The sequence below is a fragment of the Dendropsophus ebraccatus genome, chromosome 4 (assembly GCF_027789765.1).
Source record: "Dendropsophus ebraccatus isolate aDenEbr1 chromosome 4, aDenEbr1.pat, whole genome shotgun sequence".
Lineage (NCBI taxonomy): Eukaryota > Metazoa > Chordata > Amphibia > Anura > Hylidae > Dendropsophus > Dendropsophus ebraccatus.
In genome coordinates this window covers 137,258,446-137,285,852 of record NC_091457.1, presented here as the reverse complement: position 1 = coordinate 137,285,852, position 27,407 = coordinate 137,258,446, and the positions used below count along the sequence as shown (strand labels likewise).

The following is a 27,407-nucleotide window of genomic DNA, read 5'->3' as shown; positions in this document are numbered from 1 at the left end:
TTGCTATTAGTCTCACGTTTGGTGATTGTGGGCAGCCCACAGATAACCAGCTGGGATAAGAGAAAAAAAAACAAAACTTACCTATCCCAACACCTCTGTCACTGTGCCAGAGCCCTGCTAATCACCACTTCCTGGTCCAAAGAAGGAAGTGCCCACTTGGCCAATCACTATCTGAGGCAGGTCACAGCTGTAGCCAGTCATTGGCTGTGTAGTCATTGTAGGATTGTGTCGTTATGGGGTCCAGGAAGTAGTGAGCAGTAATATCGAACACCATCAGAACAGCATCGGTGAGAGTTCGGGCCTCACAATAAAACTTTTGTAAAAAAAAAAAATAATAATAATTTTTTTTTATCCCAGAATAAAAACACCAGACAGAACTGGCTAGAGCCTTTGCTATCTCATCCCTCATTTCATTATATCCAGCACGCACCAAGACTGAACATTACCACTGTTGCTGCTGCTACTGTACGCATTACTAGACAGAAAATATATGAAGAATAATATGTAGCAGATCTCTGGAGGATTGAGAAAGAACATAGATGCCTACAACAAACATTACTGTTGTACTAAAGCGCGTTTCTCTATGATATCGCCCAGTATCTACTTAGGGCATCATGGTACTTTGTTTTATCATCTGTTTCAGCCCCTGAATTTAGATGAACAAAATGGTCCGGGATTCGAGTACAGAGTCAGCTGGCGTTTACAGGGTGTGGAGAAAGACTGGCATCACAAGAAAGTGAAACGGCCACAATTTACAATAAAGAACACACCAGCCTATGTTCCATATGACATTCGAGTCCAAGCTATTAATAATATTGGAGCTGGTCCAGTTCCAGAGATCCACACTGTTTACTCGGGAGAAGACAGTGAGTTTCACTTACTATAAGGTCAATAGGTTAATGTGTGTTATTGAGTATTGCAATTGTTTTTCACATTATTTAATATATTATGTTGCTATTCAAACTCAAGGTAATATTCTAAGACTACGTTCACACAGAGCAAAAGCGGCGGATTACGCGAGGAAATATTTCCGCCTGAAATCAACTGACGCTGAATTCCGAGCAGAATATAAGCAGAATGCAAGCAGAATCCTGGCATATTCAGCTAGGAAAGTGTTCAGCTCGTAATCAGCTCTTGACAAATTCAGCGCGGAATACTCGAGGAATCCGCGCTGAATCCGCATGCATTCAGCGCTGAAATTCAGCAAGTATTTGGCGAGTAAACTAGACTATACCAGAATATATACTAGAATCCTCCCCCCCCTTTTTTTCCCCATTTCCGCGCTGATTTGGCGCGTAATTTCCGCTTATATTACGCTTGTATTCCGCGCTGAATACGCGCTTATTCCGCGCTGAAACAGAAAATTAGAGCCCCATTGGTTTGTATAGGCTTCCGCTAGCGGAAGAATGAACATGTTCATTCTTCTGGCGGAAAGCGGATTAGTTCAGTGCGGAAATTCCACTGTGTGAACTGCAGAGCAGAATTTCCATTCAACACAATGGAAATTAGCTCTGTACCTATTTTAACGGCTGAAATTTCAGCGCTGATTCAGCGCAGAAATTCAGCTGCTTTTGCTCTGTGTGAACGAGCCCTAATAGGTGATATTCCAATAATAACTCTCTTTTATGCACCCCCCACCCCTTCCCAAAGTGCTGCCTAGTTGACTCACTTGGCAGCAACAAGCTGCACCAGCCTTTAGCTGACTGGTAGGGCCCTATTCCACCAGACAATTATCGTTCAGATTATCGTTAAATCGTTCGAATCTAAACGATAGTCGTTCGGTTGAAATGCAGTTAACGATTAACGACCAAACGAGAAATCGTTGATCGCTTTATAAAGGCCCTATTCCACGGAACGATTATCGTACATAAACTCGCTCCAACGACCGCTCGTTAACGATAATTGCTTCGTGGAATTGGTGTAAACGAGCGAACGACAAATACTGCCGTTCAAAATTGTTTTTCAGCATGTCAAAAAAAAGTCGTTGGTCTTTGAAAGATAATTCGCTAATCGGTTCGTAAAATTAGAAATCTTTGAGTCGTTCGTATAAAGGTTTAAAAACAGTAGGTGTGTCGTATGGTCATGATCACCCCGGCGAACGTTTTAAACGACCATGTAACGACCACAAAATAATCGTTACACTACATACATCGTTCACGTTATGTGTTATCGTTCGCTAAAAAAAATCGTTTAGTGATCGTTAACGAGCGGTTGTTGGAGCGAGTTTATGAACGATAATCATTCCGTGGAATAGGGCCTTAAGATCTGGACCTATTTTTATTGTTGCTTTTTTGCAAAACGTTGCAAATCGATTGTATTGAATAAGACATCATTCGGTCGTTCGCAGTAGATACGAACGCAATAGCGAAGAAAAAACGATCGCAAATACGATCATAAGTAACGATTACTGTTCCATGGAAATGAGTGAATGTTTTCAGGTCTTTCGCAATAGCGGTCGTTTGAGATCGTTAATTGTTAACGATTATGCGGACGATAATCGTCCGGTGGAATAGGGCCCTAACTGTCCTAAGAAACAAGCTGCCCACCAAAATGTACCCAATGGGGAGTCCCAGACCTAATATGCAGTGGCCCAGCGCAATCCTTCTTTACAATGCCCTGGCTGATCGTGAAAGGGACGGCCATGATCTTGGTGGTGCAGTGTAGACCAGGAAACTGGGACTGCAATAAAATGGGTAACTTTACTTAATTTCATCCATGTAGTGGAGGCACATATCTTACACAGTTCCTATAACAGTAACTGGTAATGGTAGATGGCACTGAAATAGTTAACCTATCAGTATCATTCAACATGAGGTGTTAAATCCCTGAACAGCAGTGATTGATGACTAAAGGTTGGCTCCCAACAGTAGAAGGCCAGTGGCAAATTAAATGTAACCTGGGCCCTCTGCCATCTCCCCCCTCCCCCTCCCTTCTGACATTGGCTACTCCTCCTGTTAGCTGACAGTGCCAGCAACCATGTCAGAATGAGGGTAAGAGCAGATGCCCACCTAAAGTATGGCCTCTAGAAATGTCTCCTGTGCCCAGAAGAAAATCTGGCCTTACTTCTAGGTTTTGTTTACGCTCCTTTGGTCCATGACTGTATGATTGTATGACTGTATAAGTTGCAGTACCTGGACATTTCTTAACATGACTTTATTACTCCATTATGTAATTTATTAGGAATTTGAAGCCTTTTATCTATCGATTGTATACATGGCTGAAAAAAAAGAAAAATGTGCATATAATACATTGAAAAGAATGGTCTTTCTAGTTCCAGATGCGGCTCCTTCTAATGTGTCAGTGATCCTTGACAACCACATCACAGCCACAAACCAAATGACAGCCAATGTGACATGGACAGAAATATCACAGGACAGTATACGAGGACATCTGTCTGGTTACAAGGTATACAACATAATAATTTATAATAAACAAAACCTCCTAAATGTAGTTGTCCAAGGCTGTAATCATCTAAAAAATACTGTATATGTGTACTGTGAAGTGTCATAGAGGCGTGGTCATGGCACTGAAGTTTCCTGGTCCCACCTCTATGGCACTTTAGAGCAGTATTAAAAAGCAGTGTTTTAGGTGATTGCAGCCTCAGACAACTACATTAAGGGTATGGATAGTCCAACAGCTATAGCTATTCCTTAGTATTTTCCCTTCAAAGCTGAAAAAATGCCATTTAAAGACTTATCAGCAAATGCTAAATGCATGAAAAGTATGGGAGTAATAGTCATTACTGTCTGGTGGAATTTCTGATCCACATGCTATCAGCTGCTTCTAGCACAGTGAACTTCTAAAAGCTCTTGTGTGTACCCCCCGAGATGCCAATGTGTGTACTCCCCGAGATGCCAATGTATGTAACCCCCGAGATGCCAATGTATGTACCCCCCGAGATGCCAATGTGTGTACCCCCCGAGATGCCAATGTATGTACCCCCCAAGATGCCAATGTATGTACCCCCCGAGATGCCAATGTGTGTACCCCCTGAGATGCCAATGTGTGTACCACCCGGAGATGCCAATGTATGTATCACCCGAGTTGCCAATGTGTGTATCACCCGAGAGGCCAATGTGTGTACCACCCCAGAGGCCAATGTGTGTACCACCCCGAGTTGCCAATGTGTGTATCACCCCAGAGGCCAATGTGTGTACCACCCCAGAGGCCAATGTGTGTACCAACCCGAGTTGCCAATGTGTGTATCACCCGAGTTGCCAATGTGTGTACCCTCCAAGAGGCCAATGTGTGTACCCCCTAAGAGGCCAATGTGTGTACCCCCCAAGAGGCCAATGTATGTACCCCCCGAGATGCCAATGTGTGTACCACCCGAGAGGCCAATGTGTGTACCACCCGAGAAGCCAATGTGTGTACCCCCCCAAGAGGCCAATGTGTGTACCCCCCAAGATGCCAATGTGTGTACCACCCAAAATACCCCCTCCTAATGCTGGTGCTGCCCAGTCCTCTACTTCTGCCCCTGTAGAACATAGAACATTGGACTGTTTTGTCCCCAAACTGTGGAAAAAAAGTTAGAGGGGGAAAAAACTATTTTTAAAATTTTATAAACAGAAGTTGTGGTTATAGCTAAGATTTTGTTTCTGATGACATAGAGAGTTAAAAGAGTTACATGGCCTTTTTTTTTTTTTTTTTTTTTTTTAGAAACAGCACCTTTCTTGCCCTCTGTTTGGGTGTGGTATTGCAGCTCAGTTCCATAGAAGCAAATGGAGCTGAATTGTAATACCACACACTACCTGGGGACAGGGGTGGTGCTGTTTTTGTAATAGTTGTTATGCATATGGGTCATGTGACCCTCATTAGGTTAGAAGAGTCCTGCTTTATGGTTCCTTTCTTGTTCGTGCAGTATTTCCTATATTTCTTTATTCTTCTAGATAATCTACTGGAAAGTAAAAAGTCTACATGATGGAAAAATGCATCATGGGGAGCGGCATTCTCTGTCATTTCCTGGTCAAAGGAACTCAGGGAGAATCCCAATATTTCATCCATTCTGCGAGTATAAAGTATCTGTTGCTGCCTATAACAATCGAGGCGATGGCCCAGAGAGTGTCCATGTCACATTCCAAACTCCAGAAGGAGGTAAGAAAAGATGATGCAAAACTAATGTCTTCTGTTCCATGGAAATACTTACATGATAGATTGGTTTATATGACAGGTGACCTGGTATACGACCTGTAACACGGAAATACAGGAAAACCTCTTAGAGACGACCATCCAAAATTGGGGTCTTCTTGGGGGGGGGGGGGGAGTGATCTCCAAAAACATGGCCTGTATGTGTCATAGCATAATATAAAAAATCTGCCATAGGAGAGCTGGTCTGGATAAGGTGGTCTTCTCAAAGAGGTGGTCTTTTGGAGACATTTCATTAAATGTTGTTAAATTCCAGTATTCCAGAGAAATAAAATGGTTTTCAAATCAACCGGTTTGTAAATTGCTTCTATTTTAAAAATCTCAGGTATACCAGTACTTATCAGCTGCTGTATGTCCTGCAGGAAGTGGTGTATTCCTTCTAGTCTGACACAGTGCTCTCTGCTGCCATCTCTGTCCTTGACAGGAACTGTCCAGAGCAGTAACAAATGCCCATAGAGAACCTTTACTGCTCTGGACAGCTCCTGACATGGACAGAGGTGGCAGCAGAAAGCACTGTGTCAGACTGGAAAGAATACACCACTTCCTGCAGGACATACAGCAGCTGATAAGTACGGGAAGACATGAGACTTTTTTTTGTTCTGCAAAGAACCCCTTTAAGGCTATTCTTTTTTTTATCAGTGCCTGAACAACCACAGTTTCTACGAATTGTAAGTTCTGACCCAGAGTCCTTTACACTGTCCTGGGCTCCACCGAAGACAACAAATGGTATCCTCATCAGCTACATACTGCAGCACCAGACAAGTATGTACATTTACTGTGGATCATGGAATATACAAAATGTACAGAAAATATCTTACAATTATTCTTTATCACTGCAAAAATAAGAGGAGATTGAGTTCTTCAAAAATATTAAAAAGGTTTTCCACCCTGAATAAGCTCTTCTCTGAATGCCATGAATAGAAGGACATGTACTATCATAGATGAATCCATGACACTCCCTGTAAAGGGTATAAACTCATAGAATATTGGTATAATAGATAAACTAACCACGGACAGAGCAGGGTGTAGTCAGCATCTCAATATCTCCCATTCCAATATAGAGAAGATTATTCAGATCATTTATGCATACGGTACGTAGGAATTCTAATTGCTTGGACAGATTTAAATCACTTAGGGGGAGATTTATCAAACATGGTGTAAAGTGAAACTAGCAACCAATCAGATTCTTCACATTTTTACTCCTTTTTATTCCTCACAGACTCTTTGGAAAATGAACTTTACACCATGTTTGATAAATCTCTTTTTTAAGGGGTTATCCAGCGCTACAAAAACATGGCCACTTTTCCCCCTGTTGTCTCCAGTTCACGTGCGGTTTGCAATATAGCTCCATTTACTTCAATGGAACTGAGTTTCAAAACCCCACCCAATCTGGAGACAACAATAGGGGGAAAGTGGCCATGTTTTTGTAGCGCTGGATAACCCCTTTAAGGTCAAAGGAACATAGCAGATTTTCATCAGAAAAAAAGCCCACCTTGTCCGACTTTATATTAGATACAGTATACAGTATGTGGCAGGTTTACATTCACTTAATGTAGATGTACCAATTACATCTGCTGGAAGTTTGTTCCAAGCATCTACCGTATTTTCCGGCGTATAAGAAGACAGTTTAAGCCCGAAAAATTAGGGTTAAAGTGGGGGTTGTCTTATACGTTGGGTATAGTCGCCACATACGGTGGGGGGGTTAAAAAATGGCCCCATCCCCACCGTATGGGACGACCACTACAAAAAAAACAAACCTTTAACTCACTGAGTACCCGTTTTTAATTTAGCTGCAGTTAACCCCTGCCTGACCGCAGCAGGGCTGCAGTCAGGCAGGGGTTAACATTTTCCGGCCTATAAGGCGAACCCCTGACAATTTGCTTAAAAGTCTGGGGTCATCTTATACGCCCAGTCGCCTTATAAGCTGGAAAATACAGTGCTACTACTCTTTCAGTAAAATAATATTTTCTCATGTTTCTGATCTTTCCCCCAATAACCTCAGATCGTGGCCCCTTGTTCTTGCTTTCAGTCTCTTATTAAAGGGAAACTATCAGCAGATTAGAAGAATCCAACCTGTTGATAGCCCTCTATAGCGGCCGGAACACAGAGGAGGAAGGTATGTGTCTTACCTTCCTCCTCAGCGCCGGTCCCGTGCTGTTGGTCGGCGTAATCTTTGACTGGGAGCACTGTTAGAAGCACTGCCCCTCCCCAACAGCCACACATTCAGCTATACATACAAGAAAATCGCAGCTGTTTTTCTTTATAATATTGCTATATCATTGTGCCATCAATAAAGCTGGGAGTAGTAGTGGAGGGCCATCTAGAAGTAGTTGTACTGTATGGAAAGTCTATGGTATCATGGTAGCTTGAGGGTCTTATCTGGGTATAAGGCAGTAAAGATTGGAAACCAACTATATGAATCCATTTTTATGTTTTATACACCTACTTATGTTTTATTTCTGTGTCTTTTAGTTAATGAAAGTGACGTCATTGGGAGTCTACATAACATCACCATAAGTAACCCAGACGCAGTCAGACACAAGGTCCCCCGTCTGGAGCTTGGTGTGAAGTACAAGTTCTACCTCCGAGCATGTACCAGTATTGGATGTAGCCAGCCTGTGAGCGAGGAAGGACTGACCATCACACAAGCAAGTAAGATATGTTATAGGTTATTAGTGTACCAGTACTGAATGTAACCAGCCTGTGAGCGAGGAAGGACTGACCATCACACAAGCAAGTAAGATATGTTATAGGTTATTAGTGAGCCAGTATTGGATGCAGCCAGCCTGTGAGCGAGGAAGGACTGACCATCACAAAAGCAAGTAAGAAATGTTATAGGTTATTAGTGAGCCAGTATTGGATGCAGCCAGCCTGTGAGCGAGGAAGGACTGACCATCACACAAGCAAGTAAGATATGTTATAGGTTATTAGTGTACCAGTACTGAATGTAACCAGCCTGTGAGCGAGGAAGGACTGACCATCACACAAGCAAGTAAGATATGTTATAGGTTATTAGTGTACCAGTACTGAATGTAACCAGCCTGTGAGCGAGGAAGGACTGACCATCACAAAAGCAAGTAAGATATGTTATAGGTTATTAGTGAGCCAGTATTGGATGCAGCCAGCCTGTGAGCGAGGAAGGACTGACCATCACACAAGCAAGATATGTTATAGGTTATTAGTGCTCCAGTATTAGATATATACAGCCTGTGAGTGAGAAAAGACTGACCATCACACAAGCAAGATTTCTCATTGGTTATTAGTGTGACAGTATTGGATATAACCAGCCTATGAGTGAGGAAAGACTGACCATCACACAGGCAAGTAAGATATGTTATAGGTTATTATTGTTCTCGGCACTTATTATACTAGGATGTTGGATACATCTTGAGCATTATGAGCGCCAGCAATGGAGGAACATGTCTATGAACGTCCTTTCATGCCTTCAGTTTCGCTTTTGCATGAGAAATGAGCAAACCCTCTAATGATAGGTTCTGTATGTTCCTGTGAACAAGAACTACATAACATCCAAAATCCAGACAATTGGCCCTTATTGTTTTATTGTTATTTATAGGAAAATATTGTGTTTTTTTTTTACAAGATATAAGATGGACTACCTGCAATGAAAATGAGACATAACAGACTGTCTCAGCCTATTTGTGGCAGACATGGCACACCTACTAATAACTGGGAATACATAGGATGATTCACAAAGCCTGGTTCTTATCCAAGTTCCCATCCACAGTAAATCATCTACTTGAACTGTAAAAGACAATGGTCTAGCTATTGACTTCTTACCAAAAAGTACATGGGTGGCAGCAGGGCCTCCTGAAGAGTATTAGTTTTTTGTCCCTGGTTGTCAAGGCATGATGGGAATTGTAGTTTTGCAAGAGCTGGAGGGCAGAAGGTTCCCCGTCCCTGGTTTATACAGATCATTCTCTAGTTAACTGTAACAATGAATGGCTGGAATTCTCAGGTGACATTGATTAGGAATCCGCTGTAAACTGGAAATTGTACAAATGAAATAATCTAAAAAAAAAAAAAAAAATCTCATTTCTTCCAGGATTTTCTACTATTTCTTCTTCTCCAACTCAAACTTCTGCTTTTGCTGCCAAGGTTCCTGCTATAGGTTTGTCTTGCTACTTGCTTGGGAGATGACTTTGCTGTATGTGATAAACTCTCTGTTCAGCTAGATTGCCTGCTAGATCTGTCAAAGAGGTTTTCACCTTACATATTTATGGTATAAATGTCTGACAGGTGGGGTGTCCTACCTCTAGGACTACTACTTGTCAGGACATTGGGGTCACCTAATTTCTGTTTTGTAAGGGTAGGTGGTCAGAGACCATCAACAGGTAGGTGGGAAAACCTCTTTGAACTAAACCTCCTGCTTCTCCACTGCCTGTACGTACTTACCTTACTTACTGAATTTATAATAGCTAACTTTCTATACAAGAACTAAAAAGACCATTCCCATTACATAGTTCAAAGTAAAGAGAGAACAGACTTAAGGCCCTATTACACAAAGCGAAACCGATATCGGCCATTAATCACTTTGTGTAATAGAAGACAATGATCAGCCGACGTGCACAATGTTGGCTGATCGTTGTCTTTCAACAAGCTGAAACAGCAACGATCAGCCTAGCAATGATCTGCTGCCATCGCTTTGTGTAATAGGAATGGCGGCAGCAGACCGTGGCTATCTCCTACAGGCTCTAGAGATAGTCTGGAGAGAACCCCCCCCCTTCCCCGCACTTACCCGCTCACTGTTGGCGCATGTAATAGCACTGGCAGCGAGCGGGGAATGAGGAACAAGCGAGTGCTGACCTGAGAGGTTGGCGCTCGCTTGCTCCAGCTGATCAATAGGGGCTTTAAAGTGTCACTGTTGTTATAAATTTTTTTGAAGAAATCAATAGTACAGGCAATTTTAAGAAACTTTGTAATTGGGTTTATTAGCCGAAAAATGAATTTTTATCATAAAATGCAGTTTGAAGCTCTTCCCCCTGTCTTCATGGTTTTCCTATGGAGAGAGAAAGTAAAAGCAGCAAAACAGGACAACAAAGAGTTAAGCTACAGCTACATCACCAGGCTCTCTCCTCTGAAGTCACCACTGACCTCTCTGATCTCTAAATAGCACTCTGAATAGCTCCCCCGCTGTGTAATCCTTTGTTCTCTGCTCTCTGCTGCAGACTAATCTCGCTCCTCCCTCCTCCATAGCTCAGACAGGATCTGACTGATAAAAAAACAGTTGAGATTTCCTGATTCTTAGCAGTGGATGACAGAAAGGAGAGGAGGGGGGACCTGGGAAAAGGCATTTTACATGCAGATAATGGCAGATTTGCCTAATAAACCCAATTACAAAGTTTCTTAAAATCGCCTGTACTATTGATTTCTGCAAAGAAAATTTAACGACAGTGACTCTGTGCGGTTTTCCCAGCACTATTAGGGGTCAATTGGGGTCTTAACACCCAGATTCAGACTGATCAAAACTTTTGGCATTTCTCTACAACATGTGAACTTTAGACATTACCGGGTTATGAGAACAAACCATATAACATTTTATTTTTTGTTCTTAATTGTTATGAAATGGGGCAGGGTTTCACTTCAAGTGAAGTTCCTACAGATGTATTAATCTCCTTGCTTCAGTGATCATATACTACACCATGTACTGGTTCTGCATTCATAGCAATGTGGCAAACATTTCTATAGTTGCTCCAAAGCTCCCCCTAGTGGCCGCTGCAGACAACTAAGATTTCTTCATTTCACCCTATGTTTGTGTCAAAGCTATACATGATTCCATATAGTCAGTGCATAGTGTATGGACCCTTGCTGCTTATAGAGAACCCATAGAGTACCCATACTAACACGTTTAAGACTCTTGGTCATTGGCCTCTGTGTTGGTTTTTTATGTGTGTATCAGAATTATGCTTTAACGTTGGCTTAAATAGCTTAAGCTGGAAAACTTTTTATAGGAATCTTTGTTCTGGTCCTCAGTATTATGCTCTTTGCTAAACAGTATATGCATACACAGCCTCTATGCATTCCTATGTAGGCTCTGTGTCTGCGGATCTACTGTGTGCATAAGCTTTTATGATATCCATCCTGTCCGCACACGATTTAGTTTTCTCATATTTGCAGGATTCCAAAGGTCTGACAAGGCCAGTTCTGTGCAAAGAATAAATTTGATAGGATTTTTTGCCAATTCATTTATACAGTATATCCTTCAGCAAAACCAACCATATCACACATGATAAACAAATATAAGCTGTGGAGAAGTAGGTTTTTCTCTATGTTTACTATAGTCTTTGTGTGTGATGTGTTTGTCACCTACAGTACATGTAGAAATAGACATAGAACGATAGATCCATAGTAGTAAAGAATTTCAAAATGTGTGTTGTTGTACTAAATACTAATATTGTATCTGTGTTCTATTTCATTGCAGCTTACGCCAACCCGTCGCAGAGCCTGTCCACTCAGGGATGGTTCATCGGGCTGATGTGCGCTGTGGCTCTGCTGACACTTTTAATGCTTGTTGGTTGTTTTGTGCAAATAAACCGAGGAGGAAAATATGCAGGTACAGTAACATAAGAGCTTCAAAATATATAATACAGTATAAGGCTATGTTCACACAACGTGAGTTCAGTAGTAATCACGGCCATTGTTGCCGATTTTCAACAATGGCCGTAATTACTACTGAACCTACATTGTGCTGCAGGCTAAGGGAATCCCGGCCGGAGTGTATACACCGCAAAAACCTGACGTGTAAGTTTTCTGCAGCCACTATTCATGGAATAGCAGCCGCCGAGAACCTGTCAGTGCACATAATGGAGCATGCGGCTCCAGCCGCACTCTCCATTGTGTGCAGCAGCAAATTGGGCATGCCCGCATCCCACTTCATCAGTAGTGAAGAACATTCGGCTGGTACTGCAGTACCGTCCAGGATGATCCTCTCTGACACCAGCCGTTCCGTGGTTCCGTGACCCAGCCAGGTCACAGAACAGACGGTGTCTTACGCCATGTGAACATGGCCTAATATACATCTTGTATAAAACCTAGGATTTATTGATCTGCTGTACTTTTTGTTTATCAGTAAAGGAGAAAGAAGATCTCCAACCTGAACCGGAAGTGCAGTCTATGAAGGATCGCTTCTTTGATGACTATAGGTTAGTGCATTGGACGAAGTTCAGAGTTTGCATTTGCAGAGTAATGAACATGTTCCCTACAAATACTGTGAACATATTTTTGTATCCTAATATATTATTCACAGACAATCTAGCAGATAACTTAGTGAATGAGTACAGGCCATACATTAGTGCTCCCTCTGCTAATATTGAGCCCCTGAGAGTCCCCTGCACGGTGCTTAGGTATTTCACATTCTCTAAATTTCCGATGGACCACAGTTAGGCTATTTGCCAGCAGTATTTACACAGACACTTAGGGGGATATTCACACTTAGGGGATATTCAGAGGGCACAAAAATTTACACTTGCTCCTAAGTAGGTGTAGATTCCTGCCATGATTCACACCTGCAAACAGGCATAAATCATGGTAAATCAGACGCAGGAGGAGGACACGCCTCCTTCTCCCCCCACCTTTGCATTGGGCGAGCAGGAGATATGGCAGGAGTACGCCAGGGAGAAGGGGCGAATTTGCGCCTTCTCCCTGGCAATGTCCAAGGAGCAGGCTTGATAAATCTCCCCCTTTGGGTCTTAGACAAAGCGATTTTACATTTTCTCCACTTTCGAGAGCCTAAAATCGGAATAAAGCGGAACTCATCCAGTACTGCTTAGAGTGTAGTTTTTCTTCATACATGCCCATGGATACAAACAATAACAGGCTTGTCCTTAGTTATGATCGCAATTCCGATCGTAATTGTGATCGTTCATATACTCTAGTACATAAATGTAATGAAGAACAATGGTTTTATGGGCAGCTCAAAAGATGCCATCAACAATTAAGAACGAATTTTCGCTAGTCGTTAGATCATTGCCGGCATACACACAGAAAGATTATCGCTTAACCGTTTTTGCACTTTTGCTTTTTCCACTTTATGTTTAAAAAGCCATAGCGCTTGCATTTTTTTCCCTAGAAACCCGTATGAGCCCTTATTTTTTGCGAAACTAACTGTACTTTGCAATGACGGGTATTATTTTTCTATAACATATGCTGGTGAAACCGGAAAAAAATCATTTGCGCTGTCAAATTTAAAAAAAAGGAATTTGTTTTTGGGGAGTTTCGCATTTACGCCGTTCGCCCTGGGGTAAAACTGACATGTTATCTATGTTCCTCACATCAGTACGCTAAGGGATTAAAATCAATCTGACAATTTTCACACAATAACCTTTCCGTACAATATGGCCCTTAGAGCCGCTTTAGACGTAGAGATGATCAAACAGCGCTGATGTTCAGGTGCATACGAACTCGAACCATCGGTATTTGACTCCCGCAGTCTTCCCATTCTGTGGGGAAGGTGGAGACAGCCCGAGTACCACCTGGAAAACAGGAATACAACCTATGGCCCAGGCTGTATTCCTGTTTTCCAGGCGGAACTCAGGCTGTCTCCACCTTCCCCACAGTATGGGAAGACTGCGGGAGTCAAATACCGATGGTTCGAGTTCGTATGCACCTGAACATCAGCGCTGTTTGATCATCTCTAGTTAGACGGCCAATTTGCGGTGTACTAGATTATTACACAAATCTACTAGATTATTACACAGCTCCATTAACGTGTGGCAAGGACTGCACGGATATTGTTAACTATGTCCATGTAACCCTCGTTTTATACAGAAAATAATAAACATGTTGCTTACGGGTTCAATGTCCCCCAGTGTCCTCCTGGCCCGTTACTGGGATTCCCTGCTGACTGCGGCCACCATCGACACTTCCTAATCACAGTCAGCTGGAAATCCCAGAAACAGGCCAGGAGGACACTGGGAGAGCGTGGACCAGTAAGCATAATCTTTATTTTCTTTACCCTCTCATCAGCCATAGGCCATGCATCACCTAATACACGTAGCAATGCATGGCCAATGATTTTACAACATGCTGAAAGGCAATGATCAGCTGATGATCGTCTCCTCGGCTGATCGTTGTCTTTATTATAAAGGGCTATATCTGCCCCATTCAGCAGATAATTGCCCCCTGTAATAGGATCCTTATTTCCATTAATAGCCTGTTCAATCACAGGACAGCACCAACTCCTCTGTTATTAGAGACAGAGTGAGCATAACAACAGACAGTGGACAGGAGTTTGGAGGGAAGTAAGACACCTAGTGGCCAAGACTTTAACCTCTTTTTTTCCCATTACAGTACTTGCAGTGATAAGAAGGCAACCAATGGCAGCATGGACTCTTTAAGCCTTGATATTAAAACCTATGACAGTGTGGACAGCCTGGTCCAGTATAGCGATGGAGAACACAGTCACTTCAACGAGGACGGATCTTTCATCGGAGCTTACACAGAATCAAAGGAGAAAAATCCAGAGGATGGAAGCGCACACATTCAGGCTGTCCACACCTAATACCTGCACTGCATCCGCAAAGAACTTTATCTTATATATTGAAATACAACAAGAAACGTGAAAGGCAAATTTGGTGGAAACAGAATAACTGACTTGAATATTCCATCATAACCAGAATCTGTAACATTCTTTCTTTCTCATCATCTTTTTGCCCAATCATTATGCGTTATATACGACTGAAGAACCGTTTATTCCTGCACATGAATATAAGTATTTTGTAAAGGACGTCATCGCATACACGCACCAATGTGGAAAGATGAGTGTAGCCTTCATGCATGTGATACGAAGATCCAATGTTTGTCTATACTTCCCACTTTACAGAACCACTATGGGGGCAAGAAAAGTCCCGGTGAACTGTGTAACCATAGAAATAGTTCAGCTGCAATGGGAAAGAAAATGAAATCACGAAACTGTATATTGATGGTGTATTGTACATGTGTGTCATGCTTCATGTTATATACTGTACCGTAGCTTACAGCCCCAGTTTTAATATAACGTTATATGTGATGGTTTCCTGATTTTGTGGGATACATGTAAAACCTGCGATCGGATAAAATCTGCAGAACAAAGTCTGACCTGGATTTAAGTCTGCACAATGCGCTGTTTTTTTTGTGTATGGCCTTGCCCCAACTCTTGTATATGGGAGTGCCCCAACTTGAAATTTAACATACCCAATCCTTTGATCTCTTGGGATATAAGCCACTTTCAAATGACTTTGATAACAGATTATTTCCTTGTCAGTTGTGATAACACAAGCATGCTTATCGGAAGCAATTCTGCATGTGTATGTGTGAGTTGAGTGGCATGGCTGTCATTCAGGGTATGGGCTCCAATCCAAGATAAGATATCACTGGGAAAAAAAGGAGAACGGAATACAGCATCTTACCCCTCCTGACTATGCTTCTGCTTAGAGGATAGCCTCCAAATTGTTTTTCTACAACCAAAACCTGGGGTAAGTCGTTGTGATGAAGCATACTGGGAGTTGTAGTTTTTCAACAGATAGAGAGCCCCAGACTGATGGTAATGTGAGCAGGGGGTGAACAATAGCCAGGGACTGACAGTGGTGACTGAAGGCCTAGCCATTTAATGGGTTATCCAGGACTAGAAAAACATGGCCACTTTCTTCCAGAAACAGCAACACCTCTATCCTCAGTTTGGATGTAGGGTTTGCAGCTCAGTTCCATTGAAGTGACTGTAGCTGATGTGTAATATCACACACAACCTAAGGACAGGGGTGGTGCTGTTTTTGTACGAAACTAGATGTTTTTCTAATCCTGGATAACCCCTTAAAATTTAAGTAATGAGTTCGCAGCCCTCAAGCCCTCCACATGACAGATACATGGACTCCATTAATTCTTGTGTTGATGCCACCTTGTCTCTGCATGAAACCATAAAAGAATAAGAAGTGTTAAGTTGTGTAACTGAAGAAATCCTAGATGCTGATGAAATGGAGGAAGGTTGAAGCTTTGTGTTGTCTGGTTTGTACTTTGCCTTTTTATAAAATAAATAAATAAATTAAAAAAATGAAATAAAATAAAAACAAATTCTAAAAAAGTCACTAACTGTTTTTTAATTACTTGGAAGATTTGTCTTTTTTGGTCCTTAAGAATAGTAAAACGCGTTCCATGTTGCACTGTTGGGGCATGGGACAGGTAAATAGGACTTCTTTATTATAAACCCAACCCCCTGTCCCTCCTAGATTTTCACTGATGCCCAGACTACCCCTTTAATTTCTGCCTCTCTCTATGACACACAGGCAGCCTGCTGCAGCCATAGCAAACACACACGTACAGCCTGCTGCAGCCATAGCACACACATACATACAGACATACAGCCTGCTGCAGCCATAGTACACACACATACAGCCTGCTGCAGCCATAGTACACACACATACAGCCTGCTGCAGCCATAGCACACACACACACATACAGCCTGCTGCAGCCATAGTACACACACATACAGCCTGCTGCAGCCATAGCACACACATACATACAGCCTGCTGCAGCCATAGCGCACACACATACAGCCTGCTGCAGCCATAGCACACACACATACACACACAGCCTCCTGCAGCCAAAGCACGCACACACCCACAGCCTGCTGCAGCCATAGCACACACACACACATACAGCCTGCTGCAGCCATAGTACACACACATACAGCCTGCTGCAGCCATAGCACACACATACATACAGCCTGCTGCAGCCATAGCGCACACACATACAGCCTGCTGCAGCCATAGCACACACACATACACACACAGCCTCCTGCAGCCAAAGCACGCACACACCCACAGCCTGCTGCAGCCATAGCACACACACACACATACAGCCTGCTGCAGCCATAGTACACACACATACAGCCTGCTGCAGCCATAGCACACACATACATACAGCCTGCTGCAGCCATAGCGCACACACATACAGCCTGCTGCAGCCATAGCACACATACATACACACACAGCCTCCTGCAGCCAAAGCACGCACACACCCACAGCCTGCTGCAGCCATAGAACACACACAGCCTACTGCAGCAATAGCACACTGAAGGAAAAACACACAATCTTCTCCCAGAGAGACATCACCACAGAGGACAGAGGCTACTGCTACACCACTTATGGCTTCTCCTCCTCCTCTATATTACACAGAATATCTTTATATTACACTGCCGCTCATATACAATCATCCAGCATCCAGGAAGAGAACAGCACAGATCTCCCCCCACACAATGGACTCTTCCAGCTTAGAAACAAGCTGCCAAATAGAGACCAGATTACTGATATATGGAGGAAACTAAATGCACGTGAGAAACTGTTTTCTGGTTGTTATCAATTAGATTGATAGAACATAAACTATATTAATAAGGAGCCTTTATAAAATACACTTTTTTTAAAGCTGGAATCAGAGTCGGCACATTTTTTCCGACTCCAGCCAAAACCAGCTCCAACTCCAACTCCACAACCCTGGATGTAAGGATTACAAACAGCTGGTCAGCCACTTGAACCCATGCCATGAAGCTCCCAGCAGGCTGGTCTCTGTGGTTATAGAGTCAGCAGAGCGTTGTTAACTTCTATGCAGTATGAACCTCAGTACTTGTACCCTCTCTGTACTTTACATGGTCTCCTACTTTATGGCTTAGTTGCTGTGGTTCCTACCTGCTTCCCTTTTTCAATACCATTCACAGCTCATGGTGACAGATCTAGAAGGGAAGACATTTCATTTCTCTTCAGTATATAGTCACACACTGCGCACTATTCTCCTCAGTGTATGAAGTCCTTGTCATGATCGCAATACTCGTACCTTGAGTTAGACGTTGACAAAAAGGGGCCACCCTGTTGTTTCCCTATTTATGTTCCAATACTCGCAACCGAGTGGGACTTAAGGGGCTACCTATCAGGGTGGTGTGGTGCTCTCCCCATTATGGAGGCACCCCGTGGCAACAGGCTAGAGATATCTGACTATCCCGTGTTTTGAGACTCGCAAACAAGGCTCCACGGACTCTTGTTTTGCATATTTCAGTTTTTGGGGGCATCAGTGGAGACTCTTGATTAACTAATTCATTGGAATTTTTTCACTGATCTCCTTGAGTTCAGTGATTACTGTGTTTTGTCAGTGTATTATCACACACAGTGCACTATTCTCCTTAGTGTATATAGTCATACACAGCGCACTATTCTCAGTGTAGTCACAGCGCACTATTCTCAGTATATACAGTCACACACAGCGCACTATTCTCCTCAGTGTATACAGTCACACAGCGCACTATTCTCCTCAGTATAGTCACACACAGAGCACTATTCTCCTCAGTGTATAGTCACACACAGGGCACTATTCTTCTTAGTATATACTGTCACACAGCGCACTATTCTCCTTAGTATATACTGTGATTACTGTGTTTTGTCAGTGTATTATCACACACAGTGCACTATTCTCCTTAGTGTGTACAGTCACACAGCGCACTATTCTCCTCAGTGTAAACAGTCACACACAGCGCACTATTCTCCTCAGTATATACAGTCACACAGTGCACTATTCTTCTCAGTGTATAGTCACACACAGCGCACTATTCTCCTCAGTGTATAGTCACACAGCGCACTATTCTCCTCAGTGTATACAGTCACACAGAGCACTATTCTTCTCAGTGTATAGTCACACACAGAGCACTATTCTCCTCAGTGTATAGTCACACAGCGCACTATTCTCCTCAGTGTATACAGTCACACAGAGCACTATTCTTCTCAGTGTATAGTCACACACAGAGCACTATTCTCCTCAGTGTATACAGTCACACACAGCGCACTATTCTCCTCAGTGTATAGTCACACAGCGCACTATTCTGCTCAGTGTATACAGTCACACACAGCGCACTATTCTCCTCAGTGTATAGTCAAACACAGCACACTATTCTCCTCAGTGTATACAGTCACACACAGCGCACTATTCTCCTCAGTGTATAGTCACACAGCGCACAATTTTCCTCAGTGTATACAGTCACACAATGCACTATTCTCCTCAGTATATACAGTCACACAGCGCATTATTCTCCTCAGTGTATAGTCACACAGCGCACTATTCTCCTCAGTGTAGTCACACACAGAGCACTATTCTCCTCAGTGTATAGTCACACACAGCACACTATTCTCCTCAGTGTATACAGTCACACACAGCGCACTATTCTCCTCAGTGTATAGTCACACACAGCGCACTATTCTCCTCAGTGTATAGTCACACACAGCGCACTATTCTCCTCAGTGTATAGTCACACACAGCGCACTATTCTTCTTAGTATATACTGTCACACAGCGCACTATTCTCCTCAGTGTATAGTCACACACAGCGCACTATTCTCCTCAGTGTATAGTCACACACAGCACACTATTCTCCTCAGTGTATACAATCACACACAGTGCACTATTCTCCTCAGTGTATAGTCACACACAGCGCACTATTCTCCCCAGTGTATACAGTCACACACAGTGCACTATTCTCCTCAGTGTATAGTCACACACAGCGCACTATTCTATTCAGTGTATAGTCACACAGCGCACTATTCTCCTCAGTGTATACAGTCACACAGTGCACTATTCTCCTCAGTGTATACAATCACACACAGTGCACTATTCTCCTCAGTATATACAGTCACACAGCGCACTATTCTCCTCAGTGTATACAGTCACACAGCGCACTATTCTCAGTATAGTCACACAGCGCACTATTCTCCTCAGTGTATACAGTAACACACAGCACACTATCCTCCTCAGTGTATAGTCACACACAGCGCACTATTCTCCTCAGTGTATAGTCACACACAGCGCACTATTCTCCTCAGTGTATACAGTCACACACAGCGCACTATCCTCCTCAGTGTATAGTCACACACAGCGCACTATTCTCCTCAGTGTATACAGTCACACACAGCGCACTATACTCCTCAGTGTATAGTCACACACAGCGCACTATTCTCCTCAGTGTATACAGTCACACAGCGCACTATTCTCCTCAGTGTATAGTCACACACAGAGCACTATTCTCCTCAGTGTATAGTCACACACAGCGCACTATTCTCCTCAGTGTATAAAGTCACACAGCGCACTATTCTCCTCAGTGTATACAATCACACAGTGCACTATTCTCCTCAGTGTATACAGTCACACAGCGCACTATTCTCAGTATACAGTCACACAGCGCACTATTCTCCTCAGTGTAGTCACACACAGCGCACTATTCTCCTCAGTGTATAGTCACACACAGCGCACTATTCTCCTCAGTGTATAGTCACACACAGCGCACTATTCTCCTCAGTGTATACAGTCACACACAGCGCACTATTCTCCTCAGTGTATAGTCACACACAGCGCACTATTCTCCTCAGTGTATACAGTCACACAGCGCACTATTCTTCTCAGTGTATAGTCACACACAGCGCACTATTCTTAGTGTATTCAGTCACACACAGCGCACTATTCTCCTCAGTGTATACAGTCACACAGCGCACTATTCTTCTCAGTGTATAGTCACACACAGCGCACTATTCTTAGTGTATTCAGTCACACAGCACACTATTCTCCTAAGTGTATACAGTCACACAGCGCACTATTTCCTCAGTATATAGTCACACACAGCGCACTATTCTCAGTGTATACAGTCACACAGTGCACTATTCTCCTCAGTATATACAGTCACACACAGAGCACTATTCTCCTCAGTGTATACAGTCACACAGCGCACTATTCTCCACAGTGTATACAGTCACACAGAGCGCACTATTCTCCTCAGTGTATAGTCACACACAGCGCACTATTCTCCTCAGTGTATACAGTCACACAGTGCACTATTCTCCTCAGTATACAGTCACACACAGAGCACTATTCTCCTCAGTGTATACAGTCACACAGCGCACTATTCTCCTCAGTGTATACAGTCACACACAGCGCACTATTCTCCCCAGTGTAGTCACACAGAGCGCACTATTCTCCTCAGTGTATACAGTCACACAGCGCACTATTCTCCTCAGTGTATAGTCACACACAGCGCACTATTCTCCTCAGTATATACAGTCACACAGTGCACTATTCTCCTCAGTGTATACAGTCACACACAGCACACTATTCTCAGTGTATACAGTCACACAGTGCACTATTGTCAGTGTATACAGTCACACAGCGCACTATTCTCAGCGTATACAGTCACACAGTGCACTATTCTCCTCAGTGTATACAATCACACACAGTGCACTATTCTCCTCAGTATATAGTCACACACAGCGCACTATTCTCCTCAGTATAGTCACACACAGAGCACTATTCTCCTCAGTGTATACAGTCACACAATGCACTATTCTCCTCAGTATATACAGTCACACACAGCGCACTATTCTCCTTAGTATATAGTCACACACAGCGCACTATTCTCCTTAGTATATACAGTCACACAGTGCACTATTCTCCTCAGTATACAGTCACACAGCGCACTATTCTCCTCAGTATATAGTCACACACAGTGCACTATTCTCCTCAGTGTATACAGTCACACAGCGCACTATTCTCCTCAGTGTATATAGTCACACAGCACACTATTCTCCTTAGTGTATACAATCACACACAGAGCACTATTCTCCTCAGTCTATAGTCACACAGCGCACTATTCTCCTCAGTATATACAGTCACACACAGCGCACTATTCTCCTCAGTATATACAGTCACACACAGTGCACTATTCTCCTTAGTGTATAGTCACACACAGCGCACTATTCTCATTAGTATATAGTCACACACAGCGCACTATTCTCCACAGTAGTTACACAGTGCACTATTCTCCTCATTGTATACAGTCACACACTGCGCACTATTCTCCTCAGTGTATACAGTCACACACAGCGCACTATTCTCCTCAGTGTATACAGTCACACAGCGCACTATTCTCCTCGGTATATAGTCACACAGCGCACAATTCTCCTCAGTATACAGTCACACAGCGCACTATTCTCCTCAGTATACAGTCACACACAGTGCACTATTCTCCTCAGTGTATAGTCACACACAGCGCACTATTCTTCTCAGTGTATAGTCACACACAGCACACTATTCTCCTCAGTGTATACAATCACACACAGTGCACTATTCTCCTCAGTGTATAGTCACACACAGCGCACTATTCTCCCCAGTGTATACAGTCACACACAGTGCACTATTCTCCTCAGTGTATAGTCACACACAGTGCACTATTCTATTCAGTGTATAGTCACACAGCGCACTATTCTCCTCAGTGTATACAGTCACACAGTGCACTATTCTCCTCAGTGTATACAGTCACACACAGTGCACTATTCTCCTCAGTATATACAGTCACACAGCGCACTATTCTCCTCAGTGTATACAGTCACACAGCGCACTATTCTTAGTATAGTCACACAGCGCACTATTCTCCTCAGTGTATACAGTAACACACAGCACACTATCCTCCTCAGTGTATAGTCACACACAGCGCACTATTCTCCTCAGTGTATAGTCACACACAGCGCACTATTCTCAGTATACAGTCACACAGAGCACCATTCTTCTCAGTGTATACAGTCACACACAGCACACTATTCTCCTCAGTGTATACAGTCACACACAGCGCACTATTCTCCTCAGTGTATACAGTCACACACAGCGCACTATTCTCCTCAGTGTATACAGTCACACACAGCGCACTATTCTCCTCAGTGTATACAGTCACACAGTGCACTATTCTCCTCAGTATACAGTCACACACAGCGCACTATTCTCCTCAGTGTATATAGTCACACACAGCGCACTATTCTCCTCAGTGTATACAGTCACACAGCGCACTATTCTCCTCAGTGTATAGTCACACACAGAGCACTATTCTCCTCAGTGTATAGTCACACACAGAGCACTATTCTCCTCAGTGTATACAGTCACACAGCGCACTATTCTCCTCAGTATACAGTCACACACAAAGCACTATTCTCCTCAGTGTATACAGTCACACAGCGCACTATTCTCCTCAGTGTATAGTCACACACAGAGCACTATTCTCCTCAGTGTATAGTCACACACAGTGCACTATTCTCCTCAGTATACAGTCACACAGCGCACTATTCTCCTCAGTGTATACAGTCACACACAGCGCACTATTCTCCTCAGTGTATAAAGTCACACAGTGCACTATTCTCCTCAGTATACAGTCACACACAGCGCACTATTCTCCTCAGTATATAGTCACACACAGCGCACTATTCTCCTCAGTATACAGTCACACACAGCGCACTATTCTCCTCAGTATACAGTCACACAGCGCACTATTCTCCTCAGTATACAGTCACACAGCGCACTATTCTCCTCAGTGTATACAATCACACACAGCGCACTATTCTCCTCCTGCATACAGTAGGTTCCCTCAGCCCTCCCGGCACCGGCGCAGCCTCCGCTCCCCTTTGTTATCTTGTGACTGTGTCAATAAAGTTCGTTGAACTGGAATCGCGGCGTAAACAAACATGGCGGCTCCCGCAGCCGGAGAGAAGGAATAACCCGGGGGGAGACGTGATTCTTTCCCGTTTGTACCGTACACCATGGAGGACGCGGCGGGGTATATGGAGGACGGCGAGGAGCGGCGGGAGGTGAAGATTATCGGCTCGGAGCTGGTGGAGAACTACACGGTGAGTGGGCGGCCCTGTATACCGGCACTGCCGCACTGTGACCCCGCTGTACGGCTGCAGCTGTGTCCCCGCTGTACGGCTGCAGCTGTGTCCCCGCTGTACGGCTGCAGCTGTGTCCCCGCTGTACGGCTGCAGCTGTGTCCGTCAGTGATGTCAGCTGATGCTTTAGGTTACAGAGTATATGTGACTATTAGCTTGTAGAATAGTGGTCTGCAGCCAGTGGTTGTGATTCCTGACAGTTGTGAAACTACAAGTCTCAGCATGTCAGTGTCAGGGGGATGATGGGTGTAACATCTCTCCAGCTGCTGCAAAACCACAACTCCCAGCATGCATGGACACTTTGGCCGGGCATGCTGGGAGTTGTAGTTTTGCCACAGCTGTAAAAATTATTGCTGCAGCATCTGACAGGGGTGTTAGGGGCAGAGGCAATGAAAAGTCAATGAGAAAGCCTGACCATTCAGACTCCTCCGGGCAGGGCTGTGGCTGACAGTTCTTCAGTATTCTGTATATTAAAGGGAAGGTTGCTGGGAGCTAATGGTGTGTTTATCTGACAGATTTTTGTAGCCAAAGCCAGGAATTAATTTGAAAAGAGTAGAAATCTCAGTCTTTCCTTAGCAACCTGTTTATATTCTGTTCCTGGCTTTGGCTTCAAAAATCTGTCAGATAAATCTCTGTGTAACTACACCCTTAATCATGGTGGTGGTTGGTACCCTTTAACCCCTTCAGGACCGGGCGGAAAATGTCCCTAGGGACCAGAGCCCATATCTGACCTGTCTCACTATGTGGTTATATCTCTGTGTTGCGTAAACTTATCCTTGCCAGTCTGAGATAGGTTTTTCACGACCTATTTTACTTTGTCATGATCCATTTGTAGGATATATATATATATATATAAAATATTGTTCTTTAGGTTAGTGGTAAATCCCAACGATCTTCTTGTGCAAAATTTTCTAACTTTGAATTTTCCGCGCTCACCGTCTGGGTTATATCATGTGATAATATTATTGCCGGCTTTGTTACATACGTAGCGATACCAGATATGTGGTGTTGTTTCCCCTACATGTATTATTTGCATTGGGAGATATGGGAATTATGTGTTTATTTTATCTTCCCTTCCCTTCGCTTGAAATTCTGCGCTGATCTATAGTGTGGACATACCCTTTCCTGTGCAGATTAGCACTGCCATGTATTTTTTTACGTCATTATTCTTACACATCCGAGGCCTCAGACCTGTCATAGCTAACATCGGGAACAGAGGGAATATTCTTCTTCTGTTCTCTTTATAGATGCGGCGATCACACTGACCTCAGCATCTGTAGGGTTAACTGCCGGGATCCGAGCATAAATGTACGTCTATGTGCAGGAACTCGCTGTAAAAATGAATGTACATTTGGATACTTTGGAGAATTTATTTATTTTTTTAATAATGCATTGCTTTATTACAGTTATTACTTTATAACATTACTTCTTAAAAAAAAAATATATACTTTATTCTTAACCACTCAATATCAGTTGAGTGGCAGCAGTAAGGAACAACATGGGCCCCTCTGCTGCCACCAATGTTTGTGTCAGTAACTGCAGTTCCTGGTCCCCTGTTCTGATCCAGTGCTGGTGCACAGAGAGATCCCTTCCCCCATGTACTGTATATTCTTATTAGAATCTTATCTTTTTAAATAATCTTTTAAACTACTTTTTCAGGTTTTTACAGATATATGGTTACCTAATATATAGGGGGAAGGGTGAGATCCACAAATTAATAATTTATATTTATTTTTTTATACTCCTCCTATACGATTTTATACTTTTATTTCATACTTATAACGTATTAGCTTTCTCATGTGTTTCTGTGACACAGGTTGCTGCTAGAGCTACACTTGGTGTCCTAGCAACTGACAGCTCTGGGGTCCCCAGGGTTGACTGTGAAGTGCTTCCCCTGTGTCAGCACCTGCCCCCACACTGCTGTGTACCTTCTGTGCCTTGTAGCAGCTATCTGAGGATGCTTTATGCAGACAGTCATAGTGTAGTATATAGGAAGAGCCCGGCACTCACCAAATAATTTATACTTCTTTATTGTAGTGCAGCAAACATATGGTACAAGAAGGACGTCTTTCTTTAGTGAGTGCCGGGCTCTTCCTACTATTTTGAATATTTCTGCCTCGAGCACCACCGCCACGAAAGTGCCGTCCTCTACACATCTCTATAGTGTAGTATATAGTCCATGCATTCAGCACCAAGTGGAAACACCCAGACAGAAATTTCATCAAGGGCAGGGAGCAAAACTGGTTCACCAAGACTAATCATCTAATCACAATGTTTGTATACATATACAGTAAATATTATGATCGCTTTTGTTTACGTTCGGTCTTTTTTCTCTGTCCTAGGTATATATCATTGAAGTTCATACTGGTAGATATAATTGGACTGTAAAGCATCGGTATAGTGACTTCTATGATCTTCATGAAAAGGTGAGTATGTTGGCTATATTCTTATATTTTGGTGTTTGGCCCTTGAGCTCAAATATTGGGGGATCGTGTATGTGTGTGTCTGTCTTGTTTCTTTACCTACACTAAGGGTCCTATTACATGGGGTGATTATCTGCCCAATCAGGCAGAATCGGGCAAATATCGCTCCGATAAAGACAATGATCAGCTGTGGAGCTGTTCATCTGCTGATCGTTGTCTATCAGCAAGATTAAAAATCATCGGCTGCCATCCATGCATCATCTAGTGTAATAGGAGGTGCACGGACGGCGGCTGACGAAAGAGTATAGAAAATAGTAAAGTTATTCTTGCCTCTCCACGCTCCCTGGTGTCCCCCTGCCTGTTCCCCGCTCACTGCAGATGCTCTGACACTTCCCAACCATTCTGTGCAGTGACAGGCCACTCAGCCAATCTCTGGCCGTGGCACTGTCCCGTCTCAGCCAGTGATTGGCTGAGTGGTCTGTCACTGCAAAAACTGCTTCAGAAGTGCCAGTGGTATCTTTGGTGAGTGAGGAAAAGTCAGGACACCTAGGGAGGTAAGTATAACTTTATTACTTAAAGTATTACTTTATTTCTATATTCAAGGGCTGCACAGACATTGTGCCGTATAATAATCTTGGCACGCGAGAGCTGATCCAGCAGATCTTGCTGACATAGAAAATCAGGTCTTAAAGGGAACCAATCAGCACGATTGTGCTGTTATGGTTTCTAGCAGCACAGTATAGATCTACTGTGCAGCTCGTGGAACATACCAGCTGCAGCAGTAGCTTTACAAAGGGGAAAAAGATGTTTTATTCTGACGCGTGAGGCCAAGAGAGGGGCGACAGCTAGTCATCTGGGCAGGGTGCTGTCCATGACTAGTCAGCGCACAGTGCCAGGATAATTTACAGACAGAGAGACCTGTTATCTGAGCATGCACATGTAGAGGGCAGCGGCACTACAGGTGTATACTGTGGGTATAGCTACGTACTGGACAACTGCACTCTCCAATGTAGTCTTCTCAAGCTTTATTCTTGTTATAAAAACATGGACATGGTGCGGACATAGAATGAGCAGACGCTACGTGAAAGGAGTGGTGACAGTCTGTTTCACGCCCATGGCTC

At 43.4% G+C, this 27,407-nt stretch overlaps 2 protein-coding genes across 8 annotated transcripts in view; both read left to right on the top strand.

The window, feature by feature from the left end:
* The window catches only part of CHL1 (cell adhesion molecule L1 like), a 54,873-nt gene extending 38,685 nt beyond the window's left edge, over positions 1–16,188 (top strand). For 2 of the 3 annotated variants that reach the window (XM_069967142.1, XM_069967141.1), the window contains exons 18-26: positions 644–866; positions 3,272–3,405; positions 4,890–5,094; positions 5,785–5,907; positions 7,618–7,797; positions 9,209–9,274; positions 11,585–11,716; positions 12,233–12,305; positions 14,452–16,188. In XM_069967142.1, the coding sequence (XP_069823243.1) occupies positions 644–866; positions 3,272–3,405; positions 4,890–5,094; positions 5,785–5,907; positions 7,618–7,797; positions 9,209–9,274; positions 11,585–11,716; positions 12,233–12,305; positions 14,452–14,662 (1,347 nt within the window). In that variant the 3' untranslated portion in view covers positions 14,663–16,188. The remainder of the gene's footprint in view (positions 1–643; positions 867–3,271; positions 3,406–4,889; positions 5,095–5,784; positions 5,908–7,617; positions 7,798–9,208; positions 9,275–11,584; positions 11,717–12,232; positions 12,306–14,451) is intronic. The other variant, XM_069967143.1, reaches the window with a different exon arrangement.
* A 7,457-nt stretch (positions 16,189–23,645) lies between these two features.
* The window catches only part of NISCH (nischarin), a 52,881-nt gene continuing 49,119 nt past the window's right edge, over positions 23,646–27,407 (top strand). For all 5 annotated transcript variants that reach the window (XR_011362660.1, XR_011362659.1, XM_069967138.1 and 2 more), the window contains exons 1-2: positions 23,646–23,824; positions 26,206–26,289. Coding sequence is in view for 3 of the 5 variants with exons in the window: in XM_069967138.1 (XP_069823239.1) it covers positions 23,738–23,824; positions 26,206–26,289 (171 nt within the window). In the remaining 2 variants the exon portion in view is untranslated. The remainder of the gene's footprint in view (positions 23,825–26,205; positions 26,290–27,407) is intronic.